This window comes from Parasteatoda tepidariorum, chromosome 6, assembly GCF_982258835.1.
Source record: "Parasteatoda tepidariorum strain Cologne lab strain chromosome 6, Ptep-v5.0, whole genome shotgun sequence".
Classification (NCBI taxonomy): domain Eukaryota; kingdom Metazoa; phylum Arthropoda; class Arachnida; order Araneae; family Theridiidae; genus Parasteatoda; species Parasteatoda tepidariorum.
Window position 1 is genome coordinate 75,753,244 of NC_141760.1, and position 14,330 is coordinate 75,767,573.

The 14,330-nt window shown below is 27.9% G+C and overlaps 2 protein-coding genes across 5 annotated transcripts in view; one reads left to right on the forward strand and one right to left on the reverse strand.

Moving 5' to 3' along the window:
• mei-W68 (meiotic W68) overlaps positions 1 to 14,330 on the reverse strand; it is a 32,809-nt gene that overhangs the window by 13,825 nt on the left and 4,654 nt on the right. The window contains exons 1-2 of one of the 4 annotated variants that reach the window (XM_071178485.2): positions 4,985 to 5,434; positions 4,806 to 4,874 (exon numbers count right to left, since the gene is read on the reverse strand). The exons of 1 other annotated variant lie outside the window; for it this stretch is intronic. Coding sequence is in view for 1 of the 3 variants with exons in the window: in XM_043043579.3 (XP_042899513.1) it covers positions 1,398 to 1,609 (212 nt within the window). In the remaining 2 variants the exon portion in view is untranslated. Of the gene's footprint in view, positions 1 to 1,397; positions 2,319 to 4,805; positions 5,435 to 14,330 lie in introns of those variants that run through there. 2 more of the 4 variants (XM_087166068.1, XM_043043579.3) reach the window with 2 other exon arrangements.
• The window catches only part of LOC107452526 (glucose-6-phosphate exchanger SLC37A4), a 46,654-nt gene continuing 37,768 nt past the window's right edge, over positions 5,445 to 14,330 (forward strand). The window contains exon 1 of the mRNA XM_043043577.3: positions 5,445 to 5,784. Within this exon, the coding sequence (XP_042899511.2) occupies positions 5,643 to 5,784 (142 nt within the window). The 5' untranslated portion in view covers positions 5,445 to 5,642. The remainder of the gene's footprint in view (positions 5,785 to 14,330) is intronic.

A 14,330-nucleotide genomic window follows, 5' to 3' on the forward strand; every position in this document is an offset into this window, starting at 1 on the left:
ATGACTATTGAAAAATAAGATAATTTTAAAATTTCCTACAGTGCAAAAAGAACAATAATAACTAATAAAAAATCGCAGTTATTTTCCAATATAATAACAAAGATTAAAGCATCTCAAATAGCATAAACTTTTAAGGCTTTGTTACATTTTTAAAATAAGACAGATTCTTATAAAACTGTTAAATAAGTATTCTTTCCACAATACTTAATACAGTTCCATGATCCAAGCTTACTTTCGTTTTCTTGGTTATTTCTTATATACCTTTATAATATGAAACAAAAAAAGTTGAGACTTTCAAAAAACGTCTTATTTTAATCAAAAAATAAAATTCATTTTAAGATGTCTTATTTTTATTCCTTAAACAATTTTTTACAGATAAATCAGTAGTAAGTTCTTTCTCCTTTTGCTCCATTTGAATCTGAATTGGCGCTGATTCAACGAGGGACTTCAGAGTGTCGAAAGGTTTTTCGTCCCATATTTTCATCAAATCTTCCTTCCTTTGCTCTTTCTTAACTGTCTTTCCCGCTTTTTCAAGTTTATTTTTCTTTATTCCCCACAAACTCTCTATGGGACTGAGATCAGTGGAAGCAGGACATTTTAGAATATTAAACGCAGCCGTTTTGTGGTTTGTCATGAAGTGAAGGAACTAGCATTGTCTTGTAACAGAAAGCTATTAGAGTAAAGCGTTTTCATAGTGGGAAGGAATATGAGTAAATTTTTCCTAAAACCGTAGATAACTTTTTCGTTTTAAGCATGATATTCTACGTTTTTCATTTCCTAAGAAAATGAGAGGTCCTCCAGATCCTGGTCTTTTTTAAGCCCCTTCTTTATTTTTTAGACGATTTTTCAATACGAAAAATTGTAGGCCTGTTTTATAAAATCATTTCACAGCCTGACTTTTCCAGTTTTTGGATATCGTGATTACAAACTCTTATGAGAAATTCAAATCTTTCTTACCTGGACATAATTTTACTCGAGTCAAATTTTTAAAATTAAACATTTTTTGAGCAAACATTTTGATTTGTAATGGGTAATTATGTTTAGAAGTTTAGTTCCCTTATAACATTTCTTATATACAAAATAAAATGGTAAACTGGGAACGTAAAAGTTTTATGAGTCTCGATTTTTTTGCTCCGTACTGTATTCATCTAATAACCAGGAAAATAAATTCCACAAATCTGAGTTTAATATTTTACTAAAATGCATTATTTATGAACTTAATTACTAATTTTATGAAATTACCTTTTTTTTAATTTTTAATAAATACAATCACATCATAGATAGAGAAATTTAATAACTGTTTTTATTTCTTTAAATATTGTACTCAATGATATTCAGTGTATTATTTCAAATTTTCAAATTTATACTATAATGAAAAACTTATAAGTTTATTTTACTTGCTCGGTCCTCCATTGGGCTTGAATGTGGTTAAATCTTTTGGATAATTTTTGGTACATTCTTGTTTATTTATTACAGCTTCATTTAAAATTCCAAAATTCGATTCGATTTTGATAGGCTTTGAAAAAGACATTAGTAGTCTCTGTAAGTTCTCTAAATTTGTCCAGAAGTCTGTATCTTTCGTAATAATGGACAAGTATGATTGAGACATGATTAAATTAAACTGTATGGCATGAGTAATAAACCTCTTTTGGTTATAAAGCCATTTCTCTGCAAAGAGCTGTTTAAAAATTAGAGTTAAAACGATAAAAAATAGCAAACGATTTTACACTCAAAATTTCCGCATTTATTTATTTTCATATTAGTTATAGTTTTCTATAAAGAAGAAAACTGTTTTGTTTAAAAACTTTTTTTATTCAAAATCGTTTGCTCTTGAAAATGTGATGAATTTATTATTAAATGTGTAACTTATTTTATAATTGGGTATAATATAGCCTACGTCACAGGTTGTGTTGTTCCTACTAAATTTAACCCATGAACGGCATTTTCTGCGAGCCTATCTTCAAGCCACAAATAAACAAACGAAGTGTTCGATCGTTTAAATAGCTGCTCGCCAGATTTTATTGCATTATAAAGAAAAGTTATTGAAACTAAATACAACTAAATAAACAAAAACAACTAAAACAAATAACAACAACTACTAATAACAATAACTAAATAAACAACAACTAAATTCCATTCGTTTAGCATTGCGTCATATGTTGTTCCTACTAAATCGAAGTAGTTGTGTTTTTTTCATATTATACCCAATTGAAATTAAACAAGGATTTTAAAATTATTATTTTCGTAAGTATAAGTTATTATTTTTTTTTGTGTATCATTTTTTTTTTTATTTTTTTATTTTTATTTAAACGACTTAAAACTCCTCATGCACCACAAAGTATAGCATGAGGCTTACAGTTGTAAGTAAAAAAACAAAAGGAGAAAAATTTGTGTATCATTGTAGTAAATGTTTTTAAAGAATTATAAAATTATAAATATTGTTTTAAAATTACATAAATTGTTACATTAAAAATGATATGAATTGTTTTATTTATTTTTTAATATCATATTTTTTTTTAAAAGCATTTATTTTCAAGTGTTGCAGAATTTTTTCTCTTTTGTAAAATTTTGTAAATATATATATTAAAGAAATAGCATAAGTGGCATCTAAAATTGATTTTTCTTGTAAGTGTTGCAGATTGAATGAATTTAACTAAAATTAAACAAGAATGAAACTTTTTTATGTACCGGCTTTTCTTTAAATTGATACAATAAACCTGGAACATCTATTATGAATCTTAATACTTTATTTTTTAAGAGCATTGCTGTAGTTTTTATGTATATATGTTACGGTGAATGACCGAAATCTAGAGAATGTCGACTCTCACCGGTGAATGTCAACAATCACATAGTCGCTTTGGTGAATGTCCGAAAAATTTGTTATATCCAATTTTATATTAATTTATTCGTTGATATTATTATATTTATTTGATATATTTATATTTATTCTATATTTTAATACTTACTGATGATAGATTAGAAGAAACATCAGTGTTTGGAGTATCGGGCAAATGTATACCGGGCAGTGGCACTTAACCTTAAAAAACATCAGTGTAGGGTATACCGGGCAAATGTATACCGGGCAGTGGCACTTAACCTTAAAAAAACATCAGTGTAGGGCAGGGATGGCGAACCAGTGGCACGCGACACAATATTTTGGGCACTCCACCGATCACAATTGTTGTTACACTATGAATTGTTATTACACAAATGTTACTACACTGTGAAGCATATGTAACAATTAAATTAAAATTCACAAAAAACAAACAAAATATTAAACAATTATTAATAAAAAAATTAAAAATTAATACTAAAAAACAATTAATAACCGTAAAAAACAAGCTAACAATAAATAACTAGCAAAAAAAATCAACAGTCCTGCTTAAACTAACATCTTATAACCTAATATAAGTTATTGGTCATCTAATCTGCAACAACAAAAGTCACATTGATGTTACTTTAAGTTGAAATACTTGTATAACTGAGACATTGCAAAATGTATTTTTTTCAATGTAAATAAAGAGTTTTGAGTTGATAGTATTTAGTATTATTATTTTCCCAATAATCACGAAGTCAAAATTATTTGACGGCACGTCTATGACCTCATTAAGCAATTTTTTAGAGGAAATGGCACGTTGGTGTATAAAGGTTCGCCACCCCTGGTGTAGGGTATACCGAGCAAATGTATACCGGTCAAATGTAAATGTATGGCCCGATACTTCAAACACTGATGTTTCTTCTGATCTATCGTCAGTAAGTATTAAAATATCGAATAAATGTAATTATATCCACGAATAAATTTATATCAAATCGAATGTAATAAATATTTCGGACTTTCACCAAAGCGACTATATGATTGTCAACATTCACCGGTGAAAGTCAACAACCACTGATTTCGATCATTCACCGTAACATATATATAAATACAATTGAAAAATATTATTGAGTTTAGAGAGTTTTCAAATTCGTAAATTTAATGTTTATTTGCATTTAAAAATTTTTTCTGTAAGGCGAGGAAAATATTGCTATTAAATCCGCCACGTCTAGTTAAAAATGGAACTATTAAATAAAAAAAAATTTCGAATATATATTTATATTTATTTGCAAGGAAATACACAACCTGCAGAAACACATGCAGATATCATAAAATACTAATTTTTTCTCCTTTTGTAGAAGTATCTTGAATGCTATAAGTGTAGAGTTGAGATAAAGTTTTTGAAATTGCATTGTGATATTCTAAAACATGATTCGATTAAAATGTTGCCGGCTTGCCTTCATATATTACCTAACATTATTGTAATGATTTCTCTTCTGTAAATAACAAATTATTTGCAGAGGAGAAATAAAAACAGATACAAGACTCCAAATTTCTCACTTTTGTATCAAGATTTTTAAAACCCTTCAAGAGTTTTAAGAAAGGAGACTAGATTTTGGGAAATATTCTGAAACGAATTCGAAATAAAACGGTTTCAATTTGCCTTCATGGACTAACTAACATGTAATAAATCTGCAAATAACATATTTACAGAGAATAAATTCACATCGTTCACAAATGTATATGGGTATTGTAAGAAGAACATTTCCCCTCTTTAAAAAGGAGTCTTTAAGGACGCTTCAAGTGTAGAATTAAGACTAGATTTTAGGAAATACTATGATATTCAGAAATATAATTCGATATAAAATGGTGTCAATTTGCAATTACAAACCAAGTAATATTTCTGTAATTAATCTGCAAATAACATATTTGCCGAGAATATAATCACAACCATCACAAATGTATAGAGATATTATAAGATCAACAATACCCCTCTATGTTAAGAAGACCTTAAGACGTTTCTGCAGAATTGAGACTTGATTTTAGGAAATACTATATTCTGAAACACAATTCGAAATAAAACTTTAGTGATTTGAGTTCACATATAAAGTAGTATTATTATAATAAATCTGGGAATAACATATTATTAACAGAGGAGAATCATGCAACCTTTTCACTAATAAACACAGATATAATACTACATCGTTTCCTTCCTTTTTTGCATAATAGAACCCTACAACACAAGGACTATTTGAACTCTACAAGTGTGGAAAGGAGACCAGATTGTAGGAAATACGAAATTCTGAAACATAATTTGAATTGAAATAGTAGCGATTTGCGTTCCCAGACCAAACAACAGTACTGATCTGCTGCGAATAACATATTATATGCAGAGAAGAAATTTACAACCCATTCCAAATAAATATTATTATTGGAAGGTCTGCATTCCCTCTTTGTCTCTGGGACGTTACACGTGTAACTAAAGTTTAGGAAATACTCTAAAAATATATATTTTGAAGCATAATTCTCCAGTTAAAATAGTGGTTTGCCTTCATATATCAAATAACATCATCGGATCAAAAATAAAAACAGCACTACAGATGACACAACTGTTTACGAACGACCTTCTAACTGATAAAAGGCCGATGAAAGAGAGGATGGGTAGGAGAAGGGAAGAGACCTCGGAGAAAGTCGAACGTTATTCAAAGCGTGTTTATGAGAACAGCATGTTATGATGTAATACAGTTTTCGATAATTTATATTCTATTTTCTTATGTTCGATTGACAATCTCGTAAACGCAGTGTTTTCAGAAATAATATAGCTATTATGGCGGGGCGTTTAAGGACGTATCAAGTGAGCATATTTGCTACCCTTTTTATAGGGTATGCTTGTTATGCATACAATAGGAAAAGTGTTTCTTTGGCTTTGCCAAAATTAATGGAAGAAGGTTTGGATAAGAATCAGGCAGGTAAGCTGTTATTTTACTTTTAAGACATTTCTTAGTTTTGAATGGTTGAAGTTAAGCGGTGGTTGAGAAATCTCAAGGTCATTGTTTTAGTTCCAGACGTCAGCAAAAGATAAAATGGGCAGAAAGAGGATTAACTAGAGTCTAATGCTTAGAAGTATTAAAGAAATGACGTAAAAGTATTTCATGTCGTATTAAAGGTCATCGTCTGAATTTTTTTCTTCCGGCCAACAGCTGTTATAATGTTATAAACAAGAAAATAATGCGCATTAAATTTACTAACTGGTGTTTGAAGGTTATCGGGATAAATGCTTAGCAAATCGACGAACATAAATAGTTTTAAAATTCAGTGGGATTTAATGACAAATTTATTCTTCCTGTGCAATTTTGTAAGAAATTAAAGTTTTCGTTTGCTAATTAGAATTAAATATATTTTATGGTAGTACATTAATTAAAAATTAGCCCAACTCATAATAATATTTTTGGCCCTTCAAATTAAATTATATGAATTTTTTTTAAATAAGAAATCAATATTATTATTATTTTAAAAATAATGATACGCCACTGTAAATGTTGTTAGTGCTAATATCCAAGCTGATTGCAAAGATCTACTTAAAATGGGTAAATTAAATTGCAGACGCAAGTTGGATTCGTAAAGCTATTTTAAACGGTGAGCTTGGTATCAAAGAATAAATCAGGGCTATTATGACTTTAACGTCAACCTAATTATGCTAATCATGTATTAGGCAAGGCTATTATTACTTATAAGGCTAGTAAAATTCTAAATAGGCTTGCAAAAATAGTTATATTCAACTTTCTGATTAGCTACGAAAGTTTACTGATTCATTTTTAATCTATTCAAAATATAAGATTAGAGTCACTAAATATTCAAAATTGAAGTAATTTTTTATATTTGAGTTCCAAAGTACTAAAGTAAATTTTTAAATCTTAACTGTTATCGTAAACTATTATAATTGCGTGTCTTTTTCTGCGTTAAAGGTAAAATATTCCAAACACGACTCACTTTCAAACAATAACTTTTCAAATTTGCAGTTATTTAGATCTAAGAGAAACAATTATTCATCATTGAACTTTTTTTCTTATAAAATCAAGTATCGATAATTCTTTGAATATGAATGAAAAAAAAAAAAAGCTATTTTTTATATTTTATAGTTTAGTACAAATAGGTAAAGATACCCGGGGACCAATTCCTCGATTAGATGCAAAAAGAAACGAAAGAGTGTAATCAAGGGGGGGGGGGCAGACCTAATTTATGTTAAAAGAAACATCAATGGACTGATATTCTTAAAAATCTAAATCCCTTTTTCACATTATTATTATTTTGCGTAAATGTATAAGCAAATAATTCAATGGTAAAAATTTTTTTATTTCCAACCAAATATTTTATTTTTTTCTAAATGGAAACTACTTATTTTATAATGTTAAAAAAATGTTTGTTTAAATTTTAATGTCCTTAAATCTCTTTGTTAAATCCGTTTGAAAAATAAATATTTTACTTTTCATGAAATATTTTGCTTTAGCCAAATATTTACCTTTTAAAAATTTGAAATTCATGATCAAAATAATATTAGTATATATATAAAGTTAATAATATTGTCATTAGTTATTGATTAGATCACCTCCTCCCTTTTTTTGTCGTTGAATTTCTTGCATCGATGTCTGCTTAATCCTCCTGCTTGTTACTAGTTTTTAAATATTAACTATTTTTAAAACATTAAAAAAGTGGTTTCCTAAGGGTGATTTAAACAATGCAACAGCAGTGAAAAACATAAATAATTATAAATTCTTTAAACCTAACATAGATCTTAAGCGTGCATGCATTTTCATAAAATGTAGAACAAATAAGTAATATACAATGCATATATTTTATTTATCGAGTTCATTTCTATTAAAAAAACTGTAGGTGAGAACACAAGAACTAATCTTAGAAATACAAAGAATCATCCAAATTAGTTGTTATTTTGTTTATTTTATGAGAGATGATGTTTACTTAAATTAATGAACAATACTATTGATGTTTACATAATAACGATCTATGTTCGAATGATTTGTACTAGTTTCTGAAAGCTGGTAAATAAGATATTTGGATACATTCGCGAGAACTTGATATCAATACAGTACAAAGATGACACGGAGAGTGAAGAATGTTTTATTAGGATAACGGGACCGATCTCGGATATCCGCAGGATATTATTAAGGTGGATATTTATTCTTCCCAGAAGCTCAGGATGACAAGTGGGCCATTTCCGAGAAGATAATGGAAGCCATACATTTAGTGTGTTTTTGATATTCCTTTGGAGGATGTGTGTTGCAAATAAATATGTGATATGTACTTTTCTGGACTACAGAAATGTTTTCATAGAATATTTCAGCAGTATTAGAAAGTTGATAGACTTAAAATATTTGATGCTAAAATCTTTTTATCTATTTGATTTAATCTCTTTTGTTTTACTGTTTATAAAATTAGGCTTAGAATATCATTCTCTTTCCTTTTTTCCTTTTAATATTTTGATTAAGACATATTTTTAAGCACACTTACGTCCTACTCTTTATATTGTGGTAAATTGAAATGAATATTTATATTAAATTTAATTATATTTATATTGCATTTAATTATGGATAAATATTATTACAAATAAATTTCTCTTAAAAATATTTTTACTTTTTTAAAATATAATATTTATTTTTAAAAAACTACGTTTTTCAAGTAGATTAAAAAGAAGAAAATGATTTTTTTTTTTGTCAGTCTGAAAATGAAAAATATCGAAAGCATCACTTTTGTACTAAAACTACCCCCTTACGCCTTTTAAAAGAGATACGGTCTACGTTTTAGGTCTTTGCCTTAGTCGAAAAGAAAACATGATTATTGTAATATTTATTTTACATATTTTTAATTTTATTCATTTTTGTTTTCTGTGTATTATTTTGTGCTTGATAGTGTTAGAGCGAGTTTACCCAACACTTTAAAGAAAATACGCTCAAACCCATTAAAATAATGCAGACAACGACAGGGTTTCACCTTGGAATTTGTTATAGGGAAGAACGATTAATTTGGGTGAGAGAATGCAGTTAATGCTCATTTGGAGGTTAAATTCGGTGCAATCTATCTATCTCTTACAAAAAAGGCCGAAATTGTGATTGGTGGTAAGGAATTAACTTTGATTTTATTGCTTTATGGACGAAAAACTTTTTACCAGACACATTGAAGCAGTTGAAATTTAGTTCTCTATCTTTCGAAGATGAATTCTATTTGGCGAGTGAAACTTGTATTGTCTTGTGGCACAGAGCTGTAGGTTAAAATTTGAACATTCTTGCTTTCTTGTCGAAATTTTTATAACAAGATTCTATCTTTGAGCAAAAGAGAACTCATTAAAACATAGTAAAAAGTCGAATCGAAAATTTCAGAAAATGTAAGAGAAATGATTGTTGGAAAAAAAAGGATTTGCTACTACGACGCAAATAAAGAAGTTCGAAATTGAACATCAAGCTTGCGTTATTATTTTTTTAAATAAGAAAATGGAAATCATCGCATATATAAAATACCATGCTTTTTAGAATACTTTCTATTGGTGCTAGTGCTTATTTCTAAATCAATTTTAATTTAATTTATTACCAGTTTGGAGCAGTTGATACCACTGTTCTGATTCGTAATTTTCAAACTTTATAATTTTAAAATTTAATATCTAACCCAACAGTGAAGCAAGCCTAAAACTAAAGAATTATAACTATCCTTGTCGAATTTACGAGCCGAACTAAAATGCGTTAAAATAAAAATCCCTCTTTTTTTTAAAGCTTTTTTTATAATAATCTAAAGAAGATCTTTTCTATAGAAATTTTAAATGAAGTCAAAATTGTTTGTTTAATCCCACAACGCCTAGTACTGTAAATTTACAAACGCTTCCTCGGTACCAACAAATCTTTTTCTTCTTTCTTTTCTGAACGGCGAATTTCTGATTATCGGCTTTGCTGCTTTTTCCTGAAAATGTACATTGATTAATTATAAATACATTTTTAGGATTTATTAATACATTATGGAGAGAAACTCAAATTTTTTTTTAAAAAATAAAATCCATACGATTGTTCTAAATAGTCATGCTAAAAATAATCATCAATTAACCCTATAATGCATGCATTATAGAATTAATCTTAGACCCTAAAATTCCTAATTGTATAACCCTGCATTGACCTATATAGTTGACATTTAAGAGAAAAACGCATCCATTGTAGGATTAATCAAATCATTTCAAAAAGAGTAACTTAAAAATATCTCAGAAAGCGAAGAATCAAAGCAATGAATTATAGTTCTTTTTCTTCCTTTCCCTTTTGTTTGTGATTTGTAGTTTGAGTAGTGCACAAATTTGTTCACCTGTCTCAGTGATAATATCCAAGTGTTTTCAGATATCGCTGATAAACGATAGACTCTTGAAAGCGATAAGCTAAAGTAGGTTCATATCTTTATTTCCAACTTCACCATGAGCGATGACAAATGATCGTTAACCCATCCACTCAGTCATGTTGTTTGTATATTCTCTATCTTACTACAATTATTCTCCAAAAGTTAAAGTCGGGGGAAATTCAGCATAAGAAAATACACACGTGTAAGAATGAACACGTGTAAGTATACTGCTAATACAGTAAACTATGACCGTCATTGTGTAAAGTGGAACTCTGTCTCAAACGGAAAATTGTGAAAAAACCCGGAAACTATTTTGTAAATAACATTAATTTAATGTGAAAATAGGAATTTATTTGTTTAACGTGGAAACACGGAAAGTTAAAGGACACAGTAAAATATATCAATATTTGTCTGAGATGGAAATATTAAATTGATTTGTGCATTGATCTTTTATTATTATTTTTTTTCACGAGAGTTTATGTATTTATTTTGAACACTGATGCATGGCGAAAATAATTATCTTTAAAATTTTGAAGAAGATGGAGATACTGCCACATAAAAGGATACAATAACTTTTTCGAAGATATCAGTTGGTTTGAATTTTTTTTTTTTAAAATTCAAAAGTAATAGAAGTACTCATTGCCATTATAGTGGGCCAGCAATATGTAACATGTTGCAAATAGAAATAGAAGCTAACACCAAATAGCGTTTTCTTTTTCAAAATTAAAATATTATTCATTACAAATCAAAGAAAAGCACAAAAAAACTGAATTCACGTTGTATAAATTGAGTACTAATGAATTTTTACAAAAAGAAAAGTTATAACTGTGCTTTCCTCGAAATTTTATTTTTAAGTTTTATGAGATTATTTAACTGTTTCAATGTGATGTGAATCTTAATATTCTTATTTTATAAAAATGCTTTTGTGAAAGGCAGAAAACTGTATCAAACGAAACTTGGTTAGAACCGCCATCGATTCCTTGTTAAAGAAAGTTTGCTGTATATGTCGTCGTAGGCTTTTTGAAACATCTGGCTCTTTGCAAACCTCCGATGTAACTTTGTAATGTACAGGCTAATTGGTAGAGTCTCTAATATTTCCTCCGCAATCTGAGAAATATGGTTCCCATATTTTGGTCAGAAGTGCGATCTTATGTTTGGGACCCCTTAATGCTGATTTTACTTTTTGCGTATTTCGCCATATTTTGAGAAATTCTCAAGCGAATTAAAAATATTGCAGACAATTATAAAATACGTTTATACGAAGTTAATTCTGTACAAAAAATTACTTAAAGTAAATATTTATGATTTTAAATTATTTTATTTAATAATATTCAAAAAAAGTTTGAATCGTTAGGTGTACAAATTTTGATATTATTTTAAAGAAAGTAAATTTAAATGCCAAAATGCAAGATTTGAGCGAAATTGGCCAAATAGATTATGAGAAATCGAAAATTAACATTAAGAGGTCCAAAGTTTGGACCGCTCTCTTGACCTAACTATTGGGACCATATTTCCCAAATTACGAATTCTCTTTACGCTTAGAGGGTCAGAAATCATAATCCGTCGAAAAAGAGGCATATTTATTCAAAGGAAGTACGTTTTTGTGTCTGATTTCGTTACTTAAAATATCGTCTGCGCACATTAATTAGCATATTTAAGGTCTTCCCATTAGATTACCATTAAGATTGAGTCTTAGAGCGTGAAGATCCGATCATTATATCAAAAGTTATTCAAGGTGGTCCGTTATTTTTTACCACTGTGCATGGTAAACAGACTAAACCTATACACATTCTAAATGTATTCGTTGTTATTCTAATGTTGTAATGTAATTCGAATGTTATAATGATGTTATTTGAATGCAACAATTACACCAGAGAGAAGACGTCGAACTAATTTGTACTAGACACGAGGATTTACTGCCGGATTTAGCCATAGAAATAGCTTTGAGTTTAAAAATTAGTAAGCCATAGAAATGTAGCAGTTTTTTTTTTCACAATAAAATTAGTACTTCAAAGTGTTTCATTTCTGAGTTTATCGGAAAACTTCTCTCATTAATTAAAAATTTTACTTCACGGAATATATTTTTATTTCATTCATCCATTATTAGAAAAGAAGATTATATTCATCATTCAGTCTTGCGCGTGAAGTACTATAAGTTTCAGCTAAAAATAGAATTGGAAAGATTATTCCTTCCAATTATTGTTCGAAGACTTAAAAGCGACTACTTTTTCTTTCTCAGTGATAAAGTACCGCGATGATTTTGATCGATCTATTGTTCAAAACAGTCTTACAGCGAGCAATTTATTTGATATACTTTTCTTCTTTCTCTTGTTCCTTTATTGAACCATGCTTTATTTTTAGTAGCGTTATTGGATGAAGTTTCAATATGCTTTAAAAAGAAAAGTAACTCAAAAGTGTGGTTCATATTAACTGCGTAGGCTAGAATTTATTGATTAATTTATCAAAAAAAAAGTAAAAAAAGAAGAAGAAAAAAAGGAATGAAAAGTGTTACTTTGTTGCAGCTGGAAACAAAATTAAGATAAAAAATTGAGAAAAATAGTAGTTCGATTTCTGCTGTCATATTGCTTATTGCTGGAATTTGAATGAATTTTTAAGCTTAATATTTTTGTGTACTATTTAATGAAGAAATATTAATAAAAAGTTTGTTTTTATTAAAAGATTCTTCTGTAAGATACTCAACAAATAACAGTGAAAAAACATTTTTAAGGGTCATTTTGGGGAAATTTATTTCCGTTAACGGACTCTTCACAAAACGGACTCTTTATAATATAAAATTTAGCTCATAAACTGACCCTTCACTATGTTTTTTATTATTAAAATGGACTTTTCACAAAAATCTTCTTTAATGCATATTTTAAAAACATCAACTCTTTGAAAGACATGGTGTTTCAGTCCCCCCCCCCCCACAAAAACTGGAGCCTTACTTCCTGTTTTTCAATTTAATTCGAAAGAACCTAACTAGACAGTAATAATTTAAGAATTCGAAAAATTTTGAGTAAATTTTTCACATATTCACAAAAACAGGATCTTAATTTTGCGTAAAGTCTGAATTGATTTTTCACAAAAACGGGATTTAATATTCACAAATTTGCTAAATTAGGAGTAATTAAGCTAACAATTTAAAAAAAAAATTTTTTTTTCAATTTAAATTACAAAATTTTTTTTCAATTTAAAAAAAAAAAAAAAGAAAAAAAAAAAAAAAAAAAAAACAGATCTTCCACAAAAGGTTATGTATATTTGAAATCAAGTTGAAGTGATTTTTTTAAAATCAATTGAAATGATTTATTTGTTGTTCATTATTATTAATCAAATGTTTATTATTATTAAAACATTAATATGTTGAAAATTAAATTTGAAATTGAGATATATCATTCGAATTTTCTTTTTTATTTATGCAGATTTAAGTTTTAAACTCATGAAAATTACTATTTAAACGATGACTTACTTCAATTAAAATTTTATTGCATTGGAACACTTACTCGATAACTCTTAATTTGGAGTTATAGAAAATTTTTAAAAGTATGCCTGAATTAAATTTCATTAGAGATGACGAATTATACCAACAGTTGCGATACCAATATTTCTAACACTTAATACTTTACTTTATTTTTACCAATAATTTCCAATATTATTACCAATAATTAATTCTTATATTGCTGATCATTACGATATTCATTAAAAAATAATTAATATATACAGCGTATAAAATATAACATTTGTTCTGTTATTATTAATTAATGATGCATCATTGAATTAATGTTAGGTGTACTTTTTCAATTTACTTCTTAAAATTTAAGGGTTCACGAAATTTAAATTTTGACCAAACAAAATTTTCCAAAATGAAGAGTTCTAAAAAGAAAAGTGACTGATAAATAGCTGAATTATTCCAGTTGTCTCCATTAGCACTCCTCTTACTTGATTACGTCAGACAATAAATTTCTGGAATTTAAAATGGGAATCAAAAATCTTTTTTTATACTGTGACAAAAACTATTGCTAACAAAGATAATTTTATGCAAAAATATGTTTAGTATAAATTTAAAATTATGATTTATATATAATTTAGTTTAAATAACTGCTGAAATTTTTGAAAGTTGAAAGATTTAAACATT